General features: G+C 45.9%; 1 protein-coding gene and 1 long non-coding RNA gene across 7 annotated transcripts in view; both read left to right on the forward strand.

Moving 5' to 3' along the window:
* Window positions 1-280: 280 nt before the first annotated feature.
* Window positions 281-9,933, forward strand: LOC308482070. 2 transcript variants are annotated; one of them, XR_013988943.1, is made up of 5 exons: window positions 281-3,101; window positions 3,839-4,001; window positions 6,396-6,445; window positions 7,957-8,005; window positions 9,332-9,933. It is a non-coding gene; the product is annotated as an uncharacterized lncRNA (long non-coding RNA). The 2 variants fall into 2 exon arrangements; XR_013988944.1 differs by lacking the exons at window positions 281-3,101; window positions 3,839-4,001 and having other exon boundaries at window positions 6,311-6,452; window positions 7,960-8,005.
* A 1,288-nt stretch (window positions 9,934-11,221) lies between these two features.
* The window catches only part of LOC308481941 (disintegrin and metalloproteinase domain-containing protein 2-like), a 43,683-nt gene continuing 28,256 nt past the window's right edge, over window positions 11,222-26,648 (forward strand). For 2 of the 5 annotated variants that reach the window (XM_081014788.1, XM_081014790.1), the window contains exons 1-8: window positions 11,222-11,297; window positions 15,202-15,281; window positions 16,749-16,810; window positions 18,788-18,866; window positions 21,376-21,452; window positions 22,369-22,558; window positions 23,846-23,911; window positions 25,479-25,550. In XM_081014788.1, coding sequence (XP_080870914.1) covers window positions 11,237-11,297; window positions 15,202-15,281; window positions 16,749-16,810; window positions 18,788-18,866; window positions 21,376-21,452; window positions 22,369-22,558; window positions 23,846-23,911; window positions 25,479-25,550 — 687 coding nt within the window. In that variant the 5' untranslated portion in view covers window positions 11,222-11,236. Of the gene's footprint in view, window positions 11,298-11,544; window positions 11,688-11,742; window positions 12,152-15,201; window positions 15,282-16,748; window positions 16,811-18,787; window positions 18,867-21,375; window positions 21,453-22,368; window positions 22,559-23,845; window positions 23,912-25,478; window positions 25,551-26,648 lie in introns of those variants that run through there. The other 3 variants (XM_081014789.1, XM_081014792.1, XM_081014791.1) reach the window with 3 other exon arrangements.

Here is a 26,648-nt window from a genome sequence, read left to right on the forward strand (position 1 = left end):
GGTTGGGGTGTTTGGAATTCAAGGACTTGGTGTTGGGGAGGGATTTGCAAGAATCTGGAAGCTTCTGTGTTTTTTTTCTGCATTTTTATGATTTTCTGTGACCATTGGGCCACTCTGCTGTTTTTTTTAAAAAAAATCTGGATTTGAATTTCTGTGTGGTGGGTGGCTGGGGGAACAGTTGGGGAGTTTGCAAGTTTGCAAGAATCTGGAAGCTTGTGTGGTTTTTTTCTGAATTTTTATGATTTTTATTGTTCCTTCAATTTTTGAATTTATTGTTCCTTCAATTTTTGAAATGCTCTTTACAGTATGTGCGACTTTAAAGAGCACTTAATAAACTCTTGTTGTACCAAATTTGGCTTTGTTTGGACTTTTTTTGACCATAGGAACGCATTAATTGAATTTCAATGCATTCCTATGGGATTTCGTGCTTCGCAAGACGAAAAATTCGCTAGACGAAAAAACTCGCGGAACGAATTAATTTCGTCTTGCAAGGCACCACTGTAATAGCTTTCCCTTTTGAAGTTGTTCCTTATCTATCCTACTGCTTTCTATGCTGCTGTGACTGTCTGTCCCATACAAAATAAACAAAAAGTGTGTGTGTGTGTGTGAATCCTGACTCATCAAACAGCAACATAAAGCAAGAAAAATCAATAATAAAATAATAAAAATGAAGGTGGCTGGCTTAAATAAACTTCATGATCAGTCAATATATGCCCCAAATCTAATAGCTGTGTTCCCCTCACAGAGCTGCAAGCTCCAGTTCCCAAGGAAGAGGAACTAACCTCTCAGCACCCTTAATAAACTACAGTTCCCAGGATTATAGAGGGGGAGTCATGACTGTGTAAATAGGTTTGATATTGCTTTAAATGTATGGTGCAGATGGGGCCTAAAACCACAAGGAGAGGAACATCTGGGGCAGAAGGGAGAGGGCAAGGGAGACCTTACACAAGAATGGGTGTATTATGAAGTCACATAGAGCTAGAAGGGACTTGAGTTCAACATTCTGCATTGCAGGGGCTCGAACCCATGACCTTGACCATATATGCATACATAAATGTATGGTTTAGATGCAACTGCTGTCTAACCTCCCTGGAAACAAATCAGAATGAATGTGCAATCAAACGAGTTGCTCAAGCCTTTAGGTTTATTTTCAAAGGGGCGATGGTTGTAGCCCCAACCTTAAGGCTTCTTTGTTTTTAAAGGGGTGATGGTTGTAGCCGCGCTTTTACATGTGAAAGCGCAGGCATGTGTCATCAACCATTTAGTTGACGAGCTGGTAAAGTGCAACTCTGCCCTGATTGATCCAGTGTTTCTGGGACAAATCAGAAGTGAGCTCAATGTAGAGGATGTAATTGGTGGACTGGCCATTGGTGGACAGTGTGCCTCTCCCAGCACTGGTTTCGAATATGGTAAATTCCCTTGTGTAGAATTTTGGTACCCTTGCCAGGTTTCAGCCAAATGATGGGCAGGGAGTCATAGAGAGTTTTGGGAAAAGGCTCTCCAATCCGCATGGTCTCCCTGTCCCAACAGGGCCCTTCCAGATAAAGCCCTTTCACATAGGCTCCATCTTCAGGCAGTTGAGTCATACTGTGCTCCTGTATCATCCCCTAAATTGGGTGGGGGAAGGAGAGAAGAGATGGTGTATTAAAACATGGCCTAGGTCTTGCGGAAGGAAGGTTCTATCCAGTGCTAGTTGCTAGCCATGGCAAGGAATGTCTCCTGTAGGTTACCAAGAATTAATTTTGCATAGTATACAGGAGCTCTTAAACATGGAATGAAATGGTTTTCCTTACCTGAAATTCAAGTCCAGTGTGATCTATTGTGATGCCGTATTTCCTGGCATTGTTCTGTGAAACTATGACAACTGAGTAGCAGTTGGAACCATAGCAACTTCCAACAAGATCAAATGTTGGGGGTTCAATATGTATCTTCCCCATGTTGACTGCAATGAACAGTTGGGTGGCTGGAATGATTTTCTCTGGTTTCAGGCATCAGAAGATGACCATGCAGTCAAGACCTGTGAAAGATTCCATTCAACGGAAAACTCTTCTTCATGAAGTTTGGCAGACTCATAAATCATTTTGTATTCCACAACATTGGACTCCAAAGTCCTTATAGAGTTGGTGTCAGACAACTTGATAACGGAAAGCTTATTGCCCTTTTCCATATTTTTGACCCACTTGTTGGCTTGTCCTTGAGGATCAATCATTAAAGCCCTTCGTCTTGAGATGGAAACAATGATGCCATTGTCAATCGAAAAGGAATCAATTGGCAACCCAGCAATCTGCCAGGCACAGATCTTGACTGGTTCCGCTAAATTGCTACTCAGGCTGAAATTAGAAGAAGAAGAAGAAGAAGAAGAAGAAGAAGAAGAAGAAGAAGAAGAGGAGGAGGAGGAGGAGGAGTTTGGATTTGATATCCCGCTTTTATCACTACCCAAAGGAGTCTCAAAGCGGCTAACATTCTCCTTTCCCTTCCTCCCCCACAACAAACACTCTGTGAGGTGAGTGGGGCTGAGAGACTTCAGAGAAGTGTGACTAGCCCAAGGTCGCCCAGCAGCTGCATGTGGAGGAGCGGGGACACGAACCCGGTTCACCAGATTACGAGTCTACCACTCTTAACCACTACACCACAGTAGAGCATGGGACTTTCTCCTCCTTGCACAAAACCAGCCATTTCTTCTGAAATTCTGTATGGTAATCAACAGTAAAGGCTTCCTTTACCACCGTCCCTGAAGATAACAAGACATCTCCAGTGAGGTCAGGGTGCCGAAGTCCTGGCAAGTGTGTTGCTTCCGTCCAACTATCCTTCTTGCTTCCCAAGCCACTGTTCAGCTTTTCAGCCCTGTCCAGCTTCAGAGAGCATTCGTCAATGCTGTTTTCAAGTTCTTTCTTCTGGTTATTAAGTTCTTCAAGTTCATCCTTCAGTTCCTGGAGGCGGTCCATCACTTTCTTGAGTTCTGCTCGCTTCGTATTGAGCTTCTGCATTTCTGCAGTGAACAACCTTCATCTTCCCTGAGTTGTTCACGTTTTGGGGGCGCCTCCTTTGTGACACGGTCGTGCACGTCCATGGCTCTCACCCCGTTGCACAAGCCTTCGCAGGTGAATGACACATTCTTTATGACAGCTGTCTGAAAGTCTGAATGGTTGATGAACTTCTCTCTAATTCTCTTAGTTAAAGCTGGTGGGATATTATCTTTGTCATAAGTCTTCAAGCCTTTGTGGAATTTCAGATCTCCTAAAGCCTTTTTGGAACTACCTGAAATTTCACATAAACACATACATATTAAAATATTTTCAAAATAAGAATATCTCATGAAAAAAATCTGGAAGATTTTCAACCTCCCTCCTTTTACCCTGAAATAGTTTTTTGAGCAGCCAGGTGACTCTTAAACCAAAGCAAATGGATAAGGTAATATAATGACTCACTTCCCATAACAATTGTATCTATGGTCCATTTAATTGCATTGAATGCAAGGGAGGCTGATGCCCATTGGACTTTTAGGGCAAGCTGCAGGAGACTCAACAGTGGTGGGGAGGTAGAGCCAGTGATAGGCAGAGTCAACTAATTCTAGATTTCTCCTCCCCCTCCTTCCTGATGAGTTTTATAACAGCAACACTGGGGCTAAGGAGGAGCAGGTGCAGGCGGGGGCTGTCTAAGGACAGGCTTAGCTTGGAGGGGCAGTGCCCCACTTGCCCATATGGACTAAAGTCTACTGGTTGAATATCTTAATATATAAAATAAAGTGAGATGATGACAATGCTTAGTATCAGCAAAGAAGCACATGACAAACCCCCCCCCCCAATAAATGATTTTTTGTTGTGTTTGGTTTTTACAGCTTCCACTTGGATCAGGCTTTCTTTCTGTCTTTTCTCTCAAGCGCTTCATGACCAGCTTGACAGGTCCTGGTGGATTCTGCATGGATTTGACAAATGAGGTATTTGCCAGGTTCAGGTTATCGAGAGCCGAAAAAGCAGCTTCCAGGGCTGGCATTGGTTCCGGTAGGTTCCCCTTGCACTCCTCCTGTAATCACATCAAATATATTCACAGAGCACGGTCAGGATGCTACCGCACAGTCCAGTGGAACAAGAACTTTGCAAGAACAACCCTTTCCTTTCTTACTGCAGCTGCAGCCACTGGATGTGCCTTGACTGGAATTGATTGAGGGCCCTCTCAGTGGCTGGTCCCCACCTGGCCTGGCGCAACGGGCACATGGTCACCCAAAGAGTTTTAGAACTCAGTGGGGATTTGAACCCTGGTTTGCCCCGGTCTAACACTCTAACTGTATCACACTCACTCTCTGGTGACCCCATAAAAGCGGAGCAGTTTTAGAACAATGTTACTTTTAGCATATGTGTGTTTGGAAGAAATAGTTTCTCCCTGCTCTGGGGTAAATAGCAGCCCTGGGGAGGCAGATCAGATCTGGGGGGGCAAGGGGGGGGTTGAATTCCTTCTCAGCAACATCATGTTCCCTGTGTGACCAGCCCCTCTTATGTCGCTGCTCTTTAGTTAGAAACCAACCAAGGAAGGGCACATCCTGTGCTGACAGTGCAGCCCTGTGCATATTTATTCAGCAGTAAGTCTTACTGAGTTCAGTGGGGCTTACTCTCAGGTAGGATGGCATAGCAAAGGATGGAGAACCCTCTCTTCCTCTCTCTCTGGCCCTCAGAGCTCTCCTCTGGCAACACCTCCTCACTTTGTCCCCAAACTGTTTTTAACTAACTGGACTGTGTCCATCAACTGTGGCAATGTCTGGACGGGGTGTGGATATGAAGAAACCAGCCAGCTGTACAAAAGGTAAAATGGGCATTTGTCGCCCCTTCCACTTCTGTCTCTGGCCTGCCCACCACTAGCATGTGGCCCTCAGAAGGTTGCCCGGGAGGAGATGTGGCCCTTGGGCTGATAAACATTCCCACACTTGAGGTGCAACCTTAGGACTGGAGTCAATGGTAGTCCTACTCAGAGCAGATTCACTGAAATTAAAGGACAGAACTTAATTTCAACGAGCCTATTCTGAGAAGAACCAACATTGCATACATTCCCCCAGGGAAACCACAAATAGGGCAGAAACAGCACATCACTGGTAGCTCTTTACACCTCTCTTAGTTTGGATTTCTCATTTATGATGCTGCACTGTTGGAAACAGGGACGTGGATGGCACTGTGGGTTAAACCACAGAGCCTAGGGCTTGCCGATCAGAAGGTCGGCTGTTCGAATCCCCGCGACAGGGTGAGCTCCCGTTGCTCGGTCCCTGCTCCTGCCAACCTAGCAGTTCGAAAGCATGTCAAAGTGCAAGTAGATAAATAGGTACACCTCCGGCGGGAAGGTAAACGGCATTTCCGTGCGCTGCTTTGGTTCGCCAGAAGTGGCTTAGTCATGCTGGCCACATGAACCGGAAGCTGTACGCCGGCTCCCTCGGCAAATAAAGCGAGATGAGTGCCACAACCCCAGAGTCGGTCACGACTGAACCTAATGGTCAGGGGTCCCTTTACCCTTTACCTTTACTGTTGGAAACATGAGCTCTGATGGGGAGGGAGCGCCAGGCTGCACAGCACAATGACCTGAATCCCCTGAGCAATAGCTGCAGCTTCATTGGCTTCCTTCTCATCTGCCGCCACAAGCTCCTTCTTGGCATCAGAAACCTCAATGGTTTCCTTTTCTATGTGGATCATCCTTTTCTCCCTTTCTGCGGAGGTCTGAGTCAATTCTGGTTGAAGAGCTGTCAGCTCCTTTGGCATCACTGCAACCTAAGGAGGACAACCAAGGTAGAGGGCATAATCAAGATATTAATTCCTTACTGTTCCAATCTTCAGTTCACCACATTTCCTAATCAATTTCAGATACGGGAGGAAAAATGAAGACAAAAATCCATCAGCATTTTAGTGTGCAATTAGCTACAAGAATTGACCAGTGATTTTGCTTTCTAACTAATCAGGAGCTGTAGTTTGTTAAGGGTGCTGGGAATTGTAGCTCTGAAAGATACAGTTCCTAGGATTCTTTGGAGGAAGTCATGTGCTTTCAACATATGGTGTGTACACAGCCATTGTCTTTGAACAGCCCTGTTAATAAGACTGAGCTTGCAATGGATACTGCAGATAATGAAAACAGTTACAAGTTTCCATATAAACTACCTGTTCCAGTCCACACTTACTTGTGAAGCTCAAAAATCAAGCTTTTGAAGGTCCACAGGATAGCAATTTGTCATTGTATCCACTTCTGGCATGTCGGCCCTCTCATCTGCTGCAAATATGTTAGGCACGTCCCCCATGTTCAACAGCATGTTAATGTCCTCTACAAAGGACTCGTCTTTTATTCGGTTATCGCATAAAAAGAACACAGTGTTTTTGTTGGCCACCTCTGACTGCAGCATGACCTTCTTGATATCCTCTCTCCAGTCCTCTGTGGTGTTGATCTTCAGGAGTTTGTCGTAATTCCCGAAGGCTCCCAGCTAGGTGGCGCTCCCAACAATGCCCACCAGCATTCCATAACTGAATGACAGTGAAGTTGCAAACAAAAGATTTTGCATGAAACACATGTTTCACTAAATCGAGTGAAACGCCCTCTGTGCACCAGATAAGCTCAATATAAACTTAAAATTGGATTGTGATGTAAGCTGACGCCCCTTGCTTGGTATCTGAACAAACAAACAGCAGAGGAGTTGGAGCTGAAAGTGTTGGCAGCAGGGGTGCCAACTTGAATAAAATATTGGGGGGGGGGGCAGGCAAAGCCTGCCCTGCGCAATAGAACACATGACGCGGTACACACACACCATTTGAATGGCAATGCCCATCAACTTTGGTACATTAGCATGTTTTAAGATTTAAGGGACGCGGGTGGCGCTGTGGCTTAAACCACAGAGCCTAGGGCTTGCCGATCAGAAGGTCGGCGGTTCGAATCCCCATGACGGGGTGAGCTCCTGTTACTCAGTCCCTGCTCCTGACAACCTAGCAGTTCAAAAGCACATCATAGTGCAAGTAGATAAATAGGTACCGCTCCGGCGGGAAGGTAAACGGCGTTTCCGTGCGCTGCTCTGGTTCGCCAGAAGCGGCTTAGTCATGCTGGCCACATGACCCGGAAGTTGTACGCCGGCTCCCTCGGCCAATAAAGCGAGATGAGCACCGCAACCCCAGAGTCGGCCATGACTGGACCTAATGGTCAGGGGCCCCTTTACCTTTATAGAAAAGGAAAATATTAAAATGACAACATATTAGGTTGTCAACAACAAATATCCTATGGCATCTGACAACAGAAGAGGGAGAAACAGAGTTTCAAATTGAAGATAAAAGGTTAAACGGTTTAAATGGATGCTGCTCATTATTTCTCCCCCCATCCCCATTCATAATTCAATGGCAGAGCACATGGCTTTACACATTGGTCCCTGGCATCTCCAACACCTGAAACCCTGGAGAGCTGTTGCCAGTCATTGAAGACAGGGCTAAGTTAGATGGACCAGTGACAGCGACAGCTTTCTATTTTGCTAACCATGGAGGTTTTTATCAACCTCCTGATCCTAAATCAAGTGTCCCTTCAGATAACAAACACAGAACAGTACAGGATTCTATAGCAAGAGCTGCAGCAGTTGCAGATAGTGGCTAGATGTGGTTGGGGAAATGTGTTAGGGAAAGAGTTAATGTAGTCTGGAATCCTAGGAGGTTCTTTTTCAGTTAGGTCTGTTATCAAGTGCAGAGAGGGAGTTTTACTGTGAGTTTCTTTTATACTGCTATGTGCCTCAGAATAAGTCTGTAAAATCTCAGAAATATGCCAGGTTCTCTTGTGTGTGTGTGTGTGTGTGTGTGCGTGCGCGCGCGTTTTCAGTGCTTTTTTCGGGGGGGGGTTACGCAGGGGTATGCGTAGCCCTAAACATTTTGTGAATCTAACGGGAGAAGAAACTAAACATTTTAAACATTTTATTTTCTTCTCTATCATGGTGAATCATCACTACCATTGCTACTCAGACAGAAGCGAGCGTTTAATATGTGAAGTAGGAGTTGGAATCTAGCCTCAGGTAATGTATGTTCTTTGCACTTTTGTCCATTTACTATATTTATTTTCCCTGATTTGAACTATAAAATGGTGATTTCTTGAGTCAAAATGAGAGTACCCCTAAACATTTTTAAAGAAAAAATCACTGTATGCTTTAGTATACTAACTAAAGTAATGTGCTATGTTTAAAATCCTGGAGCAGCTTCTGCACATATAAATACCACAACATGTGCTTTCTTGAAAAGAAGCACATTCCTCACTGTCCATTTACCCCAGAAAAGTGGCCTCAAATCTCAAATCCAAAATTTCACCAGCAATGGCACGGATGAAAATAATGGGCAGGTAACTTGTGAAACGCCCTGTAAGACACAAAGGAAGACAGTAAGTCTCCATGCAGATTTGCCACTCCTTCTGGTGACCCCAGGCAGATAGTTGAAACTGCTGATAAAGGTGTGGCAAGGTCACGTCACATCAGAGGTTGTAGGTCTCCAACTCCCAGCATCCCTGACCACTAGTTAGTTAGGGATGATGGGAGTTGTAGTCCAACAGTATTGGGGTCCCAAGGTTGAGAAAGGCTGTCCTATTGCATTTAATCTGACATCATACCTGTAATATCATTCCTTCCACCACCTGGAGGCCCCATTGCTGAAAGAAGCAGAACCTCAGCAAGAGCGAGCCTTGAGGTGTCCTTCTTTTGTTTTTCTTTTCTTTTGCATTGAGGAGTTCTTTAATCAGATGCAACACTAAAACGTCGTTCTCTTTCAGTTACTCTAAGGCTATCAAAGAGTTCCTATGACCTTCCAGATATTGTTGAATATGAACTCTCATCATTCTATTATTATTATTATTATTATTATTATTATTATTACTATTACTACTACTTTATGTAGTTGCTTTTATTTATGTATTGTTGCTTTTGTTTATGTATTGTTACTTTATGTATTGTTGCTTTTATTACGTGCACTATTTTATGAATTGTTGCATACAACCCTGGGATTCTTCAGGCTGAAGGGTGGGGTATAAATTAAATAATCTCAGGTCATACTGCTTGAGGCTTATGGGAGCTGGAGTTCCCCATCCCTGGTGTTCAGGATGATCAGTTCCTTTCTTAAGCTCTGGGACCTATTACAAAACAATTCAATGCTCATAGTGAAGATATGACGCTTCCTGGTGCATAAGCAAAGCCACTTATTTAAATTTGCATGAGTATATGTGTTTAAACAGACCTCTTTCTGGAAACACGTTATTCTTCATCAGCTTTATGCTTTTGGGACGTGGCATGGATGGTCATCATCCATTCCCATCAAAACCTCTCAGTAATAACGGTCACATTTCTTTCTTCCCTCAGCATTGGTGCACACCGTGGCAAAGAGGAATAGACCCTGCACCCACCGAGTGGACATGGTCATCTATTAAAAAAGAAGAGCAGATGAAGATTGTTCTTTGACAGAAGGCACAGTCATCCATGTAGACCTGTGTCTTGGGGCAGATCCAGTAATCCTGGGCTCCACTCCAGCATGTGCCAGCCCTCCTCCAGGCCTCCAGTGCCTAAGCCAAATCCAACCTACACCCGGAATCAAGAGTTGGTGGGGTCAACCATGGTCCTCACCAAGGCAACCAGGAAAAGACCACGCAGCCACAGAGTGGACACGATAATCTATTTAAAAAGAAGAGCAGATGAAGATTGTTGCATGGTGAGAACAACAGAATTTCATAATGTGCATGGACCGTTACAAAAATACGTCGGCTACAATAGCTTCAGAGAATGAAACACTTTTATTAAATTATGCTAAGAATAATTCCCACATGGTGGCAAATATTCAGCATATGCTTGTTTGGTAAATTCTTGCCAAAATTATGAAATTCTTCATAATTCTTGCCAAAAAAGAAGTCTTTCACAGTGTTTGCATATATATGTCTGCAGTTGCAATAATAAAATACTTGAACTATTGTGGTCTCCCTGATATTTGCTAAACTGTATACTGCACTGCTAAAACTTACCAATCAGTTTTTACTGTTCAGGTCTGGAAATCAGCTACAAATTTGCTGGTGGATGGGAAAGGCTGGCTCTTTGACACAATGGTACTCAGTAACATGTACACATTTCTAGTGTGCTCAAAACACTTTATTGGTGTGTTTTTCAGCAATGCTGCCATTTGCACATAACGGGGAGCTGAAGTCAAATGCACTAAGTAAACCTTTATTTTAAATTGGGGGTGTGGGAGTGTGCTTCATTACTGAGGAGTATGCGAAAGGCTTTGCAGTGCTGCCTGGTTTAAAGAAAACAGCAAGGGCGAGTAGAGAAAGTCAGGGGTCTGGACGCATCAGGAGGGCCCCGTCGTCGTCTTCCCCAATAGGAATGCGTTTATTTGGTTTACATGGGAATATGTGTCTGTTTTGTCTATCTGCTTTGTGTGCGTGATGCTTCCCTCAGTCGGGGTGCTGCTCCGAGTTGGTTTTATTCAGAATATTTACACGACGTACAATGAGAAAAGTTCTTGGGGTGGTTTACAACAATAAAATACCGAAATACCGCTATTTAGCTGCCCTTTATGGGCACAGGGGTCAACCCCACGGAACTCGAGACGCATGTCGGGTGGTCACCTGGTCTCTTTTGCCCGCATTCTTGCAGGTTGGGGTTGGCAGAAAAGACACGTGTGTATGCGCGCGCGAGGAAGGAATGTCAAAGGCCAGCCGGGCTCCGTCCCTTCGCCATCTGACCCGGAGGATCCCTGGCCCTCCTTGGCAAGGAACACACCGCCACCAAAGGAGAGCGGCCGGGCGGCCTTCTTGGAGCCCCCCCCAAGCGCTGGCCTTGAGGCGCGCGCGAAGCTCAGCAGCCTTTAGGGACCCGGACTGGACAAGCCCAAGCTGCGGCCCTCAGGCGCTGTTGGACTCCAACTTCCATCACCCCTGTCCTCTGGGCCTGCTAGCTAGGGGATGATGGGAGTTGTAGTCCGGAAACACCTGGGGACCCCAGGTTGAGAAAGGCCCCAGCACCTCGCTGTCTATCAAAAATGAACACGCTGCCTGTTTAAAAACCCTCAACGCGGTTTACAAAAAGATAAAAGCACCGAGAAGCAATCACAACCCTGCTTCAAAACATACCAAGTTAAAATACTAAAACGGATTGCCTCAGCTTTCTAAGTGTCTCTGAGCAGGAACACTTTGCGCAGGCGCCTGCTTAATCTCAAGTGGCAGGGAGTTCCCAAGGACAGGTGCTGCCACCCAAAACAATGAGGCGCTGAGCAACATGTGGCACCAACTCCAACCGTCAAGGCGGCCCCCTGGCACAAGTGGGGCAGGTTTTGCAGGTAAACGGGTCCCTATCGGGTTTTGCAGGTAAATGGGCCCCGCATTCTTGCAGGTTGGGGGGTTGGCAGAAAAGACACGTGTGTGCGCGCGCGCACGTGTGAATGAGTCAGCGAGGAAGGAATGTCGAAGTCCAGCTGGGCCCCGTCCCTTCGCCCTCTGACCCGGAGGATCCCCGGCCCTCCTCGCCAAGGAACACGCCGCCGCCGCCACGGCAAAGGAGGGCGGCCGGGCGGCCCTCTCAAGAGCCTCGCCGCCCCTCAGCTCTGGCCTTGACGCGCGCAGCCGCCGCGCGGGCCTCAGTTCCAGGCGGGACCGTTAGAATGACCGTTAGACCGCTACCATGAAGCTGGTAGCGGCGGCGGCGCTGCTCCTCTTCGCCGCCGGCCTCGGTGAGTGAGGGCGGGCTCCCTCACGCGCGCGCCCCGTTTAGGGACCCGGACTGGACAAGCCCAAGCTGCGGCCCTCAGGCGCTGTTGGGACTACAACTTCCATCATCCCTGTCCTCTGGGCCTGCTAGCTAGGGGATGATGGGAGTTGTAGTCCAGAAACACCTGGGGACCCCCCCCCCCCCCAGGTTGAGAAAGGCCCGAGTACCTAGCCGTCTATCATAAAACGAACACGCTGCCTGATTGTTTAAAAACCCTCGACGCGGTTTACAAAAAGATAAAAGCACCGAGAAGACCTGCAAAAGTTAAAATACGGAAACGGATTGCCTCCGCTTTTCTAAGCGTCTCTGAGCAGGAACGCTTTGCGCAGGCGCCTGCTTGATCTCAAGAGGCAGGGAGTTCCCAAGGGCAGGTGCTGCCACACGAAACGATCAGGCGCTGAGCAGTAAGTGGGGCAGGTATTGCAGGTAAACGAGTCCCTATCTGAAGAAGTGTGCATGCACATGAAAGCTCATATCAAGAACAAACTTAGTTGTTCTCTAAGGTGCTACTGGACAATATTATTATTTATATATATATATTTCTACTGCGTCAGACCAACACGGCTCCCTACCTGAATCTGAGTCCCTATTTTTTAAGGGCTTTACCTGCACTCCATGCTGACCAGGCCTCCCTCCTGTCAGCAATCGCACTGCAGAATTCTGCCCTAACTGCAGCTTCCAGCTCAGTCCTCTTCTGACATATTTTATTAAGGATTTTCTTGTTTTACAGAAGTAAGTGTAATGCCTCGTATTTTTTTTTCCATGTAACATTTTTACAAATCCATTTCATTTGTTGAGGCATTAGGGGGAGAAGAAGAAAAAAAGAAAGAAAGGGAAAAGAAAGGGGGAGTGGGGGGAGGGAAGATGGGTGGGGGTGGGGTCGGGTGGCGATGTTTCTATTATGCTTAATGTATGTAGAGTTTGGTGTCAGCGTTACAGTGGTGCCCCGCAAGACGAATGCCTCGCAAGACGGAAAACCCGCTAGACGAAAGGGTTTTCCGTTTTGGAGGTGCTTCGCAAAACGAATTTCCTATGGGCTTGCTTCGCAAGACGAAAATGTCTTGCGAGTTCCTGCGGGGTTTTTTTCCTTTCCCCCCCTTTTTCCTAAGCCGCTTATCAGCTGATCCACTAAGCCGCTTAACAGCTGATCCGTTAAGCCACTAAGCCGCTTATCAGCTGATCCGCTAAGCCTGCTAAGCCGCTAATAGCGCTAATCCGCTAAACCGCTAATGGGCTTGCTTCGCAAGACGAAAAAACCCCAAGACGAAGAGACTCGCGGAACGGATTCTTTTCGTCTTGCGAGGCACCACTGTACTTGTGTTCCTTTGGTGGTGAGAGAGGTTGGGGTTGGCCTAGGGTGTGATTGGCTGTGGTGATCTTTGTTTTCGTGTGTGAGTGAGGTGGGTGGGTGTTTTGGATCAGGTTAGCCATATTGATTTGTATGCTGTTGGTAGATTATTGTCAGCAGCCAGAAACACCATAACCAGACACTGGAGAGACCTGTCAGGAGTAAACATGGACCAATGGTACCAAATAGTATGGGAAACAGCCCTACTAGAAAAATTAATAAACTGAAACTGACACGGGGACAAACAGAAGAAGACGCCTTCACCCCGGTATGGCTCCCCTTTATCACATACACAGTCCAGCTCAGTCCTGAGGGAAGCCGCACACAGAACACATCCTAATAGAGATGGGTACAGCAGATGGTTAAGGCAGATGTGGGTATCCAGTTGTCAGATTACTATCTAGGAAGAGGGGTCAACCTCAGTGTGGAGGAAATGTCCTTTAAAATCTGTCTCTGCCTTGGAACCTAGGAAGCTGCCTTAACCAAGTCAAATCATTGGTCCATGTAGCTCAGTATTGTCCACACTGACTGACAGCAGCTCTTTGGGATTTCAGGCAGGAATCTCTCCCAATCCTACTTGGAAATGTCAGGGATTGAACCTACCCCTGGTCCAGGGCCCTTCTCCCTTGAGGGAGAAGTAGCACTTAAAGTAAAGGTAAAGGTAAAGGGACCCCTGACCATTAGGTCCAGTCGTGACCTACTCTGGGGTTGCGGCGCTCATCTCGCTTTATTGGATCCAGCATACAGCGTCCGGGTCATGTGGCCAGCATGACTAAGCCACTTCTGGCGAACCAGAGCAGCGCACGGAAACGCCATTTACCTTCCCGCCGGAGTGGTACCTATTTATCTACTTGCACTTTGACGTGCTTTCAAACTGCTAGGTTGACAGGAGCAGGGACCGAGCAACGGGAGCTCACCCCGTCGCAGGGATTCGAGCCACCAACCGTCTGATCAGCAAGTCCTAGGCTCTGTGGTTTAACCCATAGCGCCACCTGCGTCCCTGTAAGTAGCACTTAAAATAGTGCAAAAATGGTACCTCACACCAGTACAATCAGCCCATTTTCGTTCCTCCTGCTCACCAAACTGTTGTGGGGAGTTAGGCTCATATCAACGCATATTTGTGGTGGGAAAGTTCTGGGAGGAAAGTATTTGTCAAAATATATCTCAAAATGTCCAGAGCTGATGCTGCTCAAGTCTTCTCACTGGCGATGATGTTGATCTACAGCTCAAACCTCTAAGTTTTCTTTTAATAGTGGCTCAAAATGAGATGCTAAAAGAAGGTCTAGGGTGCATCTCTGACAAATTAGTACAATCAAATATGGCAAATAGCACTTGTGGGAAAATCAACATGAATAAAATTGGCATAAGGTTTGAAACATAAATTCTCTTGTAACAGATTGCTATAGCTTTGTTATGCATATGGCTAGAAATGAAAACAGTCTAAAACTTTTTGGTTTACAAACTGTTTATTGTTTTCTATACAAATGGTATAGAAAACAATAAACAGTTATCTGTGTATCTGAAGAAGTGTGCTTGCACACGAAAGCTCATACCAAGAACTAACTTAGTTGGTCTTAAAGGTGCTACTGGAAGGATTTTTTTATTTATACAAATGGTAGTCTGGGATAAGAACTTATTGTGTTATTTGGATATTATTTTGGATGCATTGCCTTCTGGGTTAGGGTGGGATATTTTATTACTTGTGTACAATGTCATTATATGTTGTAAGAATTCAATAAATGGGGGAAAATAGAAAAAAGAAGAATGGTACTGATAAAGGCACAAGGGTTTGTCTTTCCTACGTCTCTATTTGGTTAGCAATCCTAATTTATATGACATAAATGTATATAGAATTTCTAGAGAGACAGCCCCCTGCTCCCAAGCAGGCTGCAATATAATCTAAGGACCTCTCCAGACTAGTTTGTTGTGGGTGTAGCCTGCCACATATCATTAAGGGTGTTTCCAGACTCACTGTTTTCATGTGGGATTCAGCCATTTCTCAACGAATTCAGAATGTGCAACTGAATGTGATTGGATGTTATTCTTAGGTGTCTTACGGTGCTGTGACATTTGCGCCTTATAGACATTAAATGGTGATTAACTTCTTAGCATTTTTCTTCTTCTCCAGATTGTCAAACCTTTTTGGATATCACAATTCCAAAGAAAATTCCATCCAACATGACTGAAGATGGTCTTGGAGAAGATGAGGTATTTGGAATTAAGAAATATACTTATTCAAAAGTTTGTGCTATGGAGTGAACATCTACTCAGTGGATGATATTTTGCACAGTGATTCCCAAGCTTGCTTCCCATGGGAGTCAACTAGATACCTCTGGGAAACCCACAAACAGGGCACATGTTCCACACCTGGGGTCCTCCAGGTGAGTGAATGAGCAGAGATCCTCATGTGTGCATAAAAATACAGTTGTGCATAAGAATCTTTGGCTCCAACTGCCTCCAGACACTCACACAGGACCTTCACCACCTTCACTGGTTCCGATTGAAAGAGATATAGAGCTGGGTATCATCCGCATACTGGTGAGCACCCAGCCCAAACCCCCTGATGATCTCTCCCAGCGGCTTCATGTAGATGTTAAAAAGCATGGGGGAGAGGACGGAACCCTGAGGCACCCCACAAGTGAGGGCCCAGGGATCTGAACACTCATCCCCCAACACCACTTTCTGGACATGGCTCAGGAGGAAGGAGCGGAACCACTATATAACAGTGCCCCCAGCTCCCAGCTCCTCTAGATGGTCCAGAAGGATGTTATGGTTGATGGTATCAAAGGCTGCTGAGAGATCCAGCTGAACTAGGAAACAGCTTTCACCTTTGTCCCTAGCCCACCAGAGATCATCGACCAGCATAACCAAGATGGTTTCAGTTGCATTATGAGGCCTGAATCCCGATTGGAAGGGATCCAAATGGTCCACATCCTCCAGGCGTGCCTGGAGTTGTTCAGCAACTTGACTAGACAGGACTCTAGCACTCTCCCTCCCCGGCCTTGCTCCCATGGTGTAGTCTACCTCTTTCCAAATCTGAGCGACTTTATCTGCAAAAAAGCCTTTGCAAAATCGTTTCAGGAGATCTTGGGGTCTTTATCAGGGCCCGATGACAAAGGTGGTTCTGTTAAATTATGAACCACCTGAAAGAGTCTCCTTCTGCTATTTTCTGCAGATGCAATAGAGGCAGTGAAGAAAGTCCTCTTCGCCATCGCCACTTGGTAGGCTCAACACTGACCTCTAACCCATGTGTGGTCTGATTCAAAATGAGGTTTCTGCCACCAGCACTCTAGCTGTCTCAGTGATTGTTTCATCGCCCTCAGCTCCGGGGAGAACCACGGGGCTGTCTGGGCTTCAGGCAGTCAGAGAGGGCACTTCAGAACCAGACAGTCGTTAGCCCTGGCTCAGCCACTCGCTGGACAACAGCAGCAGCAACAGCAGCAATCCTTAAGAGCCTACAGGACCCACCCCAAGCCAGCTGGAAAGAGGCCAGACAGGGCCTTTCAGGGTCTTCTCAGGCAGTCCTCCTGAGATAAAGAGGCTCAGCCAATCGCTGCCATAGCTTTTCTGCCGTCATCAAATACATTTCAATAGAGACTGTTCATTTCATTTGTAAAAGTACTGTTTCAACATACTCTTCTGACTGATTTTTTTGTTTTCTTTTGAATTGTCCAGAGCACACAGACTTACATTATTACAATAAAAAAGAAGATATACACAATTCACCTGCAGCAACAGTAAGTGACCCCCTAGTCTTAACCCTTTGGCTTCTGGGTGTGGGATGTAAAGTTGCAGCCAAGTGCGACATTCTGACAGAGGATTAACGGCCTCCATGTTCTAACCGGTTGCTGTGACAACCAGTTTGTCGGTTGCTGGTAGTTTTGAAAGATAACTGCTCAGCTGCAGTCACCTCAGGACCAACTTCCCTCTGGCATAGTTTATTTGCTTGTTATGTAACCTAAGTCTGCCTTCAGGTCCAGTTCTGTAAACCTGAATGAATCTAAGAGTAAAATAGTGTTATTTTTAACCAGGAAGGCATCTTTATTAGTAGAACTCAGATGAGCCAGCAACAAGCTGATCGCTGCATAAACTTATAAAGGGGATTCTTTAACTCTGCTAAAGTAAACCTTCCCACAATGGGGAGGCTGTAGCTCAGTGGCAGAGCATGTGCCAGCATGGAGAAGGTTCCAAGTTCAATCTCCAGTGTCTCTAGGCAGAGACCCCATCTGAAACCCTGGAGATCCATGGCTTGTCTTAGCACGACACGTGACCCAGGCCACTTACTAATCTGCTCCTGATTTTGATTTCAGGCTCCAGAAGGTGATTAGATTGGGCCACTACTACCTCGACAGGGCCACTGGTCTTATTTTGCTCAGAACTGTCCAGAAGGTCAGAGGCAGTATGAGAATTCTCAGTTTATGCCTGCTCTAGACAAAAGCGCCCGACAAAAGATTTGCTTATTTCTTAGGAAGCATCTTACTCAAACTGTTCAGCAGCAAGTTCCCGGAATGGCTTACAAGGGATCAAAGAAGCCCAGTAGTAGTAGTAGTAGTAGTAGTAGTAGTAGTAACACAATAAAAAATGACAACGCATACATAACAATGGAACTTCCCAAGAAAACAGCATGGTGGGGAAAATTCCAGCAGTGATTAAAAATGGATGAATCTAAAAGGCACTGAAAGGAAAAGAGAGATGATATGCGACAAGCCATCTTAGGGAGGGGTACTGATAAGGCTGCAGTCGCCACAAGGCAGTAAGGGGTACTGAGAGAAAGGCCCAAAGTTCATGTGAGATTCTGCCCTCCCCCCAAATTCTGGAGCCAGCCTGGATTATAATGTATACTGTTATTCCTATTTCTGTCTTTAAATGCCAGCTTCCAAAATGTCATTCCACAATTCCAACATACTGTTATGTTTTAGTGTGACCTGGAAACAGAAGTCAGCAGAGGACTATATGGACACCAACTACTTTGATTCTTTCTTTTTCCTTAAAAATAATAATACGTGTTTTATTGGTTTCGTATAAAACAAATATAATAATAGCAATAAAGAAATAACACTCAGACTACATTGCTTATTAATTGCCAAGGACATCAAAAGTAAATAAAATATTTAGTTCAACACCCCCTATGGTGTCTCTTGAGAACAACCCTTGGATTTCCATTCAATCCAGTGGGAAGAAAAGCAAACCACTGCAAAGGGAGACAACATTGTGGTCAGAACAACCTTCCCTCCATTCCCTGACACTGTGTAATCACAGAATCATGGAATTGTTGAGTTGGATGGGACTCTTGGGTCATCTAGTCCAACCCCCTGCAGTGCAGGGATCTCAGCTAAAGCATCCACGACAGAGGGCCATTCACCCTCTGCTTAGAAACCCCCAATAAGAGAGAGCCCACAACCTTCCAAGGTGATCTGGGCCTCACTTATGGGAAGCACTGCAGTAAAGAGCTCGGCCTCCATCATTGTGATAGGCAGTTTGCTACTAGTATTTATGAATGCTGTACCTCTCCACTTAGCACTGCCAGCATATTTCAGAAGCATCCCCTGTTTCTGTTCCTCAGCTTGCTAGCTGACAAAGAACAAAGTGCAGCGTTCTAGGGGATCTTCATTAGTTACCTCTTCAACCCAACCCTATGAGACTTTTCCCAGAGGGCAGTCAGTGATTCTTTTTGCAGTGCCAACGTAAATATCACTTTGTTGTTTTCTTCACAGAACATTTTTGCCCAATGACTTTTGGGTTTATACGTACAACCGAGGAGGCTTTGTTAATCCCAGTTCCCCACATATTCAGGTAAAGGTTCTTAATTGTGTTTGCATGTCATTTCAGACATTTATTGATTGATTTTAAGTGTTTGTACACCACTTGTCAGATGCATCACCTCCCAAAGCAGTGTACAGAATTTTGAGGCAATACAATATTGTTATGGGTGTGTGGGGTACCATGACTCTCCTAAATTCCTGCATGCAAGATTCTGCCCCACCCCCCAAATAAGCAGTGTAAAATACAGGCTAACCCTGTTTTCCCCCGATGGAGAATTCCCTGGCAGATAAGTCATTAAGAAACAAAGACTGCAAAGCAGAGGCTGTGTCAGCTGCAAAGCGGGTATAGTTAGCAAAGACAATGCCAGAGTTGGGCAGTAGAAATTTCAGAATTACCTTGGGCCTGAAGTAAGCAAATAGAAAGGAAGTGTTGGTTTTGCATGGCGGTGGGGAGCGGGGCAGGGGGTGGGGAGATGCCAGAGCACGAAGTGAGTGTGGAGGAAAATCCTCTCCAATCTGGAAGTAGCAAGCAGAAGGGAGATATGCAGATCTATGGCTGAGGTCTCTTTAAAATCTGAGACGCAAGAGATCCTCTTGGGGTGTAACGCTGGGATTCCCACCCATCTAGAATCAGGTTGTAAAAAGGTAAAGGGACCATTGACCATTAGGTCCAGTCGTGACCAACTCTGGGGTTGCGGCGCTCATCTTGCTTTATTGGCCGAGGGAGCCAGCGTACAGCTTCCGGGTCATGTGGCCAGCATGACTAAGCTGCTTCTAGCGAACCAGAGCAGCGCACGGAAATGCCGTTTACCTTCCCGCTGGAGCGGTACCTATTTATCTACTTGCACTTTGACGTGCTTTCGAACTGCTAGGTTGGCAGGAGCAGGGACCGAGCAACGGGAGCTCATCCCGTCACAGGGATTCGAACCACTGACCTTCTGATCAGCAAGTCCTAGGTTCTGTGGTTTAACCCACAGCGCCACCCGCATCCCTTAGAAACAGGTTGTATGTATGTGTAAATAAACCATATATCATAAAGACACCCCATTCTCCAATGTGCCTCATTCCCAAAAGGAAACCCAGACCCTCGGTTACAGTGTGCCTGCAACCCCTGGAATATCACATTACTCATGGAGATTGGGGTGGCGTGTAACAATAAAGATTTAACTTCACCACAGAAGAAGATGGTGGGGAAAGGGCATTTTGAGATCAGATAAACCCTTCAGTCTAAACTTTGCAAAAAGCCTGGGGGCAAGTAAAAATAAAAATATGCATATGGCATTTGTAAGGTGGTGATGGGGAGCTTCTCTGGTGAGCAATTTCCAAAGGAGGGGTTTCGCAGCAGAACACCCCACAAACCCCAGTTACCTCCCACACCTTGCCTCAAATAGCCCAGGGACTCACAGAAAGGTCTCTGAAGGAGTTGGTGCACAGCTTCATTGTGCTTCTGGATCCATTGCTTCCACGTAAGGCTCAAGTGGTCTCAGTTGCATTGAGTGCCCAGCTGCGCCCCATCTGAACAGGCATAGCATAACTTCTGCAAACTATGCTCTGGTAACCTTTAGCTTAGATTATTGCAACCCATTATATGTGGGGTCGCCTCTGAAGATGGTTTGGAATCTTCAGCTGGTACAGAATTCAGCAAGTAAAGGTAAAGCAGGAGACACAGGTGGTGCTGTGGTCTAAACCACTGAGCCTCTTGGGATCGCCAAACGGAAGGTTGGTGGTTCGAATCCCCACAACGGGGTGAGCTCCCACTGCTCTGACCCAGCTTCTGCCAACTTAACAGTTTGAAAGCACACCAGTGCAAGTAGATACATAGGTACCACCGTGGCAGGAAAGTAAATGGCGTTTCTGTGCGCTCTGGCTTCCATCACGGTGTTTCTGTTGTGCCAGTAGCGGTTTAGTCATGCTGGCCACCTGACCCAGAAAGTTGTCTGCAGACAAACGCCGGCTTCCTCAGCCTGAAGCAAGCTGAGCGCCACATCCCATAGTTGCCCTCCATGGGTCCTTTACCTTTACCTAGAGGGCCGCAATATGAGAATGTCTGGGGTGGCTCCCTGCTTATGGAATGCTCACTCAGGAAGGCTCACCTGGCACATTTATTACATATCTCTGGGGGCCAGGCAAGAACATATTCCTCTTCTCCCAGGCTTTGGCTGATTAAACAATCTATGGCCTTTTAAACGGTGGGTGGTAGTTATTGTTTTTGCTTGTTACTACAATAATCTATTTTTGTATTTTTACATTGAAAACTGCCCTGTGATCCTCAGATGGAGTGCACACATTTGATAGATAATAGTAATTCCCATGAACAGCACAAATAACTGTGGCTAGGCTCTCTCTTTCTAAGACAAGCTATCATTGGCACATTGACTTGAATGGATAGAAGATGGTTAGAAGCACAATTCTGGGGGAATTGAAACTGTGCGGCAGGAGGGGGAGGGTTAAAAACTGCATGTGCACCTAGTTGATAGAGAATTTCAATTGTGTAGATGCTGCGTCAATTGCTTTTTTCTAATTTTAAAAAACAACTTTAGGGTGAATGCTTCTATCAAGGATACATACAAGGGTTCCCAAACTCTGTTGCAATACTCAGCACCTGTCATGGGCTCAGGTAAGAGATTTCAACAGCCTAAGTCAATTATCTGTCAAGCCTAGCAGCAACCTGTCACTGGCATAATCCAGGCACCAGATGTTACACAAAAGTACGTGCAGTATATGTCCTGTCTCTCCCATCCCCATCCTTGTGTTTCACACTCCTGACTTTCTTCAGTGGAAGTTTGCAGCATCCCAGTATATTTGCTCTTCTCTGAGCAGTGGAAAGTTCCCAGCTGTGGTGCCTACCCAGGTTTGGTTTCCTTTGGAAGGAAATCACTAGAGACTTAATTTGTGTTTTGTAATATTTGAGCTTATTTACAAACATGCAGGTTGAGCGTAAGTGGAGGCCCTGCTTAAGCATTCCAGTAGACAGCTAAATACCCCTGTCCCTGAATGAGGTATCCAGAGGAGATGGCCAGCGCGATAAGATCCTGTGCGCCCAAACACAGGGCTAGCAGACTCCAGGGATTAGTCGGCAGCCCTTATGCCAGCCTTTTCCTTCTCTATACATTCATACCTCGGGTTGAAGTAGCTTCAGGTTGAGCATTTTCCGGTTGCGCTCCGTGGCGACCCGGAAGTAACGGAGCACGTTACTTCCTGGTTTTGCTGCTCACGCATGCGCAGACGCTCAAAATGACGCTGCGCAGAAGCAGCTAATTGCATCAAAGTGCAAGTAGATAAATAGGCACCACTCCGGCGGGAAGGTAAATGGCGTTTCCGTGCGCTGCTCTGGTTCGCCAGAAGCTGCTTAGTCATGCTGGCCACATGACCCGGAAGCTGTACACCGGCTCCCTCGGCCAATAAAGCGAGATGAGCACCGCAACCCCAGAGTCGTCCGCGACTGGACCTAATGGTCAGGGGTCCCTTTACCTTTAAGCTCACTTTTCCTATAGTCTCCTTGAACCTTGGCTAGTACTTTCTATTTTTTCCAGAGGGCTGTTGCAGTTTGAGAATGTCAGCTATGGAGTTGAGCATTTGAAAGACTCGGCTAATTATGAGCACCTGATTTATCAAATAAACAACAAAAACCTCCAGAGTCTACTTAGGAGAGAAGATTTGCCATCTACAGAAAGACCACTGGGCAGCAAGGGCGTGTCATATAAGCTGCTCTCAGATACTTCAGTAAGTGCTAAGAGGTTTCTTTCATTCTTAAACAGGCCTTTAGAAGTGATTACCATCAAAATTCATGTTTATTTGGAGTCCTCCCTGAGAACTTGGGTTACAATACAGATGCAATGCAATAAATAGACAATAGCTACTAGGGTGGAAAAAGGTGTATTTTCCTTTGTATACTCATTGCATAACTTACCTGCACTGGATGTCTGTGATGTACCTGTACACAGGATATGGAAAATAAATTTTTTAAAAAGAAAAAAGAAAATAAAAAGGCAGTGGCATAGCATTGGTTTCTGGCGTCCGGGGTGCGTGTGTGCATGTGCCAGGTGGGGGGAGGGTGCACGTGCACTGGCCGGAGTGATGCCAGCCCAGCCCTCAGTGCTGATGCCGCCAGAATGATTCCATCCCCAACAGAGCAGAGTGGGGCCATCCTGAGCCACCTGCCTCTGTTTCTCACCCAAGGCCCTTCTCTGAGGCTAGTGCAGGTGGTGGCAACCTGAAAATGGGACTATTCACAGGTGACTCCCCAGTTGTGGAATGCTGTCTTCAGGGAGGTGCACATGTCACCACCATTTTCAACTTTTAGGTGCCAGGGGGAAATGTTCCTGTTCACCTAAGCATTTGATCCCTAATTGGGGTCATATTGTATAGCCGATTGTGGTGTTCATCTCTTAGTACTGTGGCATAGGATTTATCCTTTCTATAGTATTGCAGAATGAACACTTTCAGTTTATTTTTCTTTTTGATATTTGTTTTAAACATCTGTACTTGTATCCTTTTTAAGACACCTTAAGACATTTTATCTAGTAAATGGTGAATAAATGTAAGAAATAATAATACCATCAGGTTGACTTGATGGCCTCTTGCTTGACTCTCATCTTCATGTCGTGACCAATACCCGCTTGCCTCCAAACATCAAACTCTAATGCTAAACCTTATCAAAACACCTTTCTGGGCACAGCTGTGCATATTTTCCGAATGCTGCTTTGGATTTTTTAAACATTAACCACACTCCTCTGCTGAAACCCTTAGACAGCAATGGGACTTGAGTGCATTGGTGCCTATTCTGGAGAGATTTTCTGCAGATGAATAAATTGGGAAAGTGAGAACCACTGTTAGGTGAACTGGACAAATGCACCACTTTTGAAGTGATTTTTTTTTCAGTGGGGCAGATTGATGCAGGCTTTGTTCTAGTAATCTGCTGCTAACGTTAACCCATTTTGCATTATAAAATCTCCAGGGACCAAAATACAAGAAATATTACTAAATGTGATTTATTTTGTCTTTCCTCAGCCACTGTCAGATGTCACTAAAGTACACAGATACATAGAAATATATATCGTTTTGGATAAGGGTTTGGTAAGTTATTGACCACGAGAAATACATCTTCTTGGAATGCTAACAAGGGCAATTCATTGAACCAGCATGGTGTTGTGCAGAGGTTTTCAACCTTTTTGAGTCCATGCTCCCTTGACCAACTACCGTATTTTTCGCTCTATAAGATGCACCAGACCACAAGACGCACCTAGTTTTTGGAGGAGGAAAATAAGAAAAAAAATATTCTGAATCTCAGAAGCCAGAACAGCAAGAGGGATCACTGCGCAGTGAAAGCAGCAATCCCTCTTGCTGTTCTGACTTCTGTGACAGCTGTGCAGCCTGCATTCGCTCCATAAGACACATACACATTTCCCCTTACTTTTTAGGAGGGAAAAAGTGAGTCTTATAGAGCAAAAAATACGGTACATTCTTTCTGCGGCTGCCCTGTGAGGAAACACACTCCAAGCCTCAGAAGCCAAGTTATGTCACCCCTTGCCTACAGCCTCTCACCCCTTTTCAAACACCCTCCCTTGTGGAGTATTCCCTCAGCCTCCTCTTCTTGGGAGTCCTCCAGGCAGCTGCCGCCACTGCCTCTGGTCTCTGAACCACCCCAAAGAGGCCCTGGGAAGAGGATGCCCCCAGCCTTAGCGACCCAATGGACATTGGCCAAAGGTGAACGTGAGGCCAGCACCATACTCACCTTGGGAGGCTGCCGTGGGTGGCGCCAGGCCTGCAGGGCGGAAAGGCTCCCTTTGGCACTGGGCGCTCAGCTCCCAGGAAGGCATTGCACACAGCAAGCACAAGAAAGGCCAGCATGCACCTGCCTGCCTGGCTTCCTACTTATTTGTCCACTCTCAACAGTAAGGGCTGGTCGATTGGCTGGCTGGGCTCCTTCACCCACTTGCTTGCTTACTCCGAGGCCACCTCAGCTCCTGGCAACCAGCATCCCCTGGCCAGCCTCAGAGGCACCATTCACCTGCGGAGCTTGTAGCCAGGGTTGCTGCAGCAAACAACTCCTCCTTTGGGAGGCAGAGACGCAAGAGGGCATCAGAGGACGGAGGGAAGGAAAGAGGGACAGAGGCCAGTGTTGCCTTCGGCACCCCTGGCCATCTTTTAGGCATCCCAGGGTGCCATGGCACATGGGTTGGAAACTGCTGGTGTAGTGGACAGAGTGTTGGTCTTAGATGGTGAAATTTGGCATATAGGGTCAACTTGGCCTAGCCATTTTCTCTCAGTCTAATCTAGTTTGCAGGGCTACTACTGAGTATAAAATGAGATAACACTGTATACTCACTTAGCATATTAGGAGTAGACTGCAATTCAAGCAAGACAGGAGGTTGTTGAGGACCCTGAAGACCATCTCACCCTGCTAAGGTTGTTTGATTCACTGCTATCCTACAGACACACATGCACTGAAAGGCGAGCTCTAAGTGCATTCAAAGCACTTCACATCTCTTTTCCATATATGGTGGCCCAACGTTTGGTTCAGCTCTCAGACCAAGTTGCATATGACCCAGTGTTCTGTTGCCAACACTGGCAGCCTACCATAACTATTGTCTATTTTATTGTTTATTTTTGCTATGATGCACGCAACTCTTTTTCTCTCCAGTACAACTTTTTGGGTGGAAGCAAAGAAATTGTAACCGACAGCATAGCACAGCTTATTGGTTTTGTCAACAGTGTAAGTGACTGCCATGTTTTGTTTTTCTTTTGTACTAACAAGAGCCACTTGGATGTTTTCACTTGGCTATCACTCTTAACAGCCTTGTCTTACAAGCATCTGCTCTGGCAAAGTAAATGCATAGCATTGGATGATAGGAATACAGCGGTACCTTGGGTTAAGAACTTAATTTGTTCTGGAGGTCTGTTCTTAACCTGAAACTGTTCTTAACCTGAGGTACCACTTTAGCTAATGGGGCCTCCCACTGCCACCACACCGCCACCGCGCAATTTCTGTTCTCATCCTGAAGCAAAGTTCTTAACCTGAGGTACTATTTCTGGGTTAGCGGAGTCTGTAACCTGAAGCGTCTGTAACCTGAGGTACCACTGTACATGCACACTCATGAGGTCATGGCTTGTGATCTTATTTAAGGTTACCAAATGACCCTGTTTCCCGGGGACAGTCCCCAGATTTACAAATCAGTCCCCTGACAAATTCAGTCTATTTAGTAAGAAGTTGAAAAGTGTCCCTGGATTCATTGAAAAAAATCTGGTAACCTTAATCCTATTTCAACATTACAATGTTACATTAAACGTTCATCTTGGAAAGGGAGCATATAAATAATGTATGCAAATAAATAAATGGCCAACACTGATCATTATGTTCTGTTATGTTAGACAATTAGGTCTTGATCCAGCTAAATTAGTATAGAGTACATTCCATTTAAATCAAGACACCACTTAGCTGTGACTAACTGAAATAGCATGCATGGTTTCAATGGTACTGACCCTACAACAGAAGTCAAGATTGGCATGTCTGACCCTTTTAGGACATAATGTTAAACCATAGTTTAACACAGGGGTGTATGGAGTGTTAGGGTAGTACCTCTAGTGGGGGTAGTTTGTCCGCTTTGGTTGCCACCCTTCACTCACCTCTCACCCGTGGTTCCTAGAAGCTGTCAGCATACAACAGTGGCCACACCCCAAGAACAGCTTTGGCTGGCTGGCTAAACCAGGTGAGGGTAGCTAATGGTTCTCAACCCCATGGTGAGTTAGGGACTTCACCTGCATGCAAAGCCAGGCTCCAGCAGATTGAGCATACAAGACTTAAGAGTGGGTC

This window comes from Podarcis pityusensis (genome assembly GCF_964106645.2).
Source record: "Podarcis pityusensis genome assembly, chromosome: 7".
In the NCBI taxonomy this organism is placed as follows: Eukaryota; Metazoa; Chordata; class Lepidosauria; order Squamata; family Lacertidae; genus Podarcis; species Podarcis pityusensis.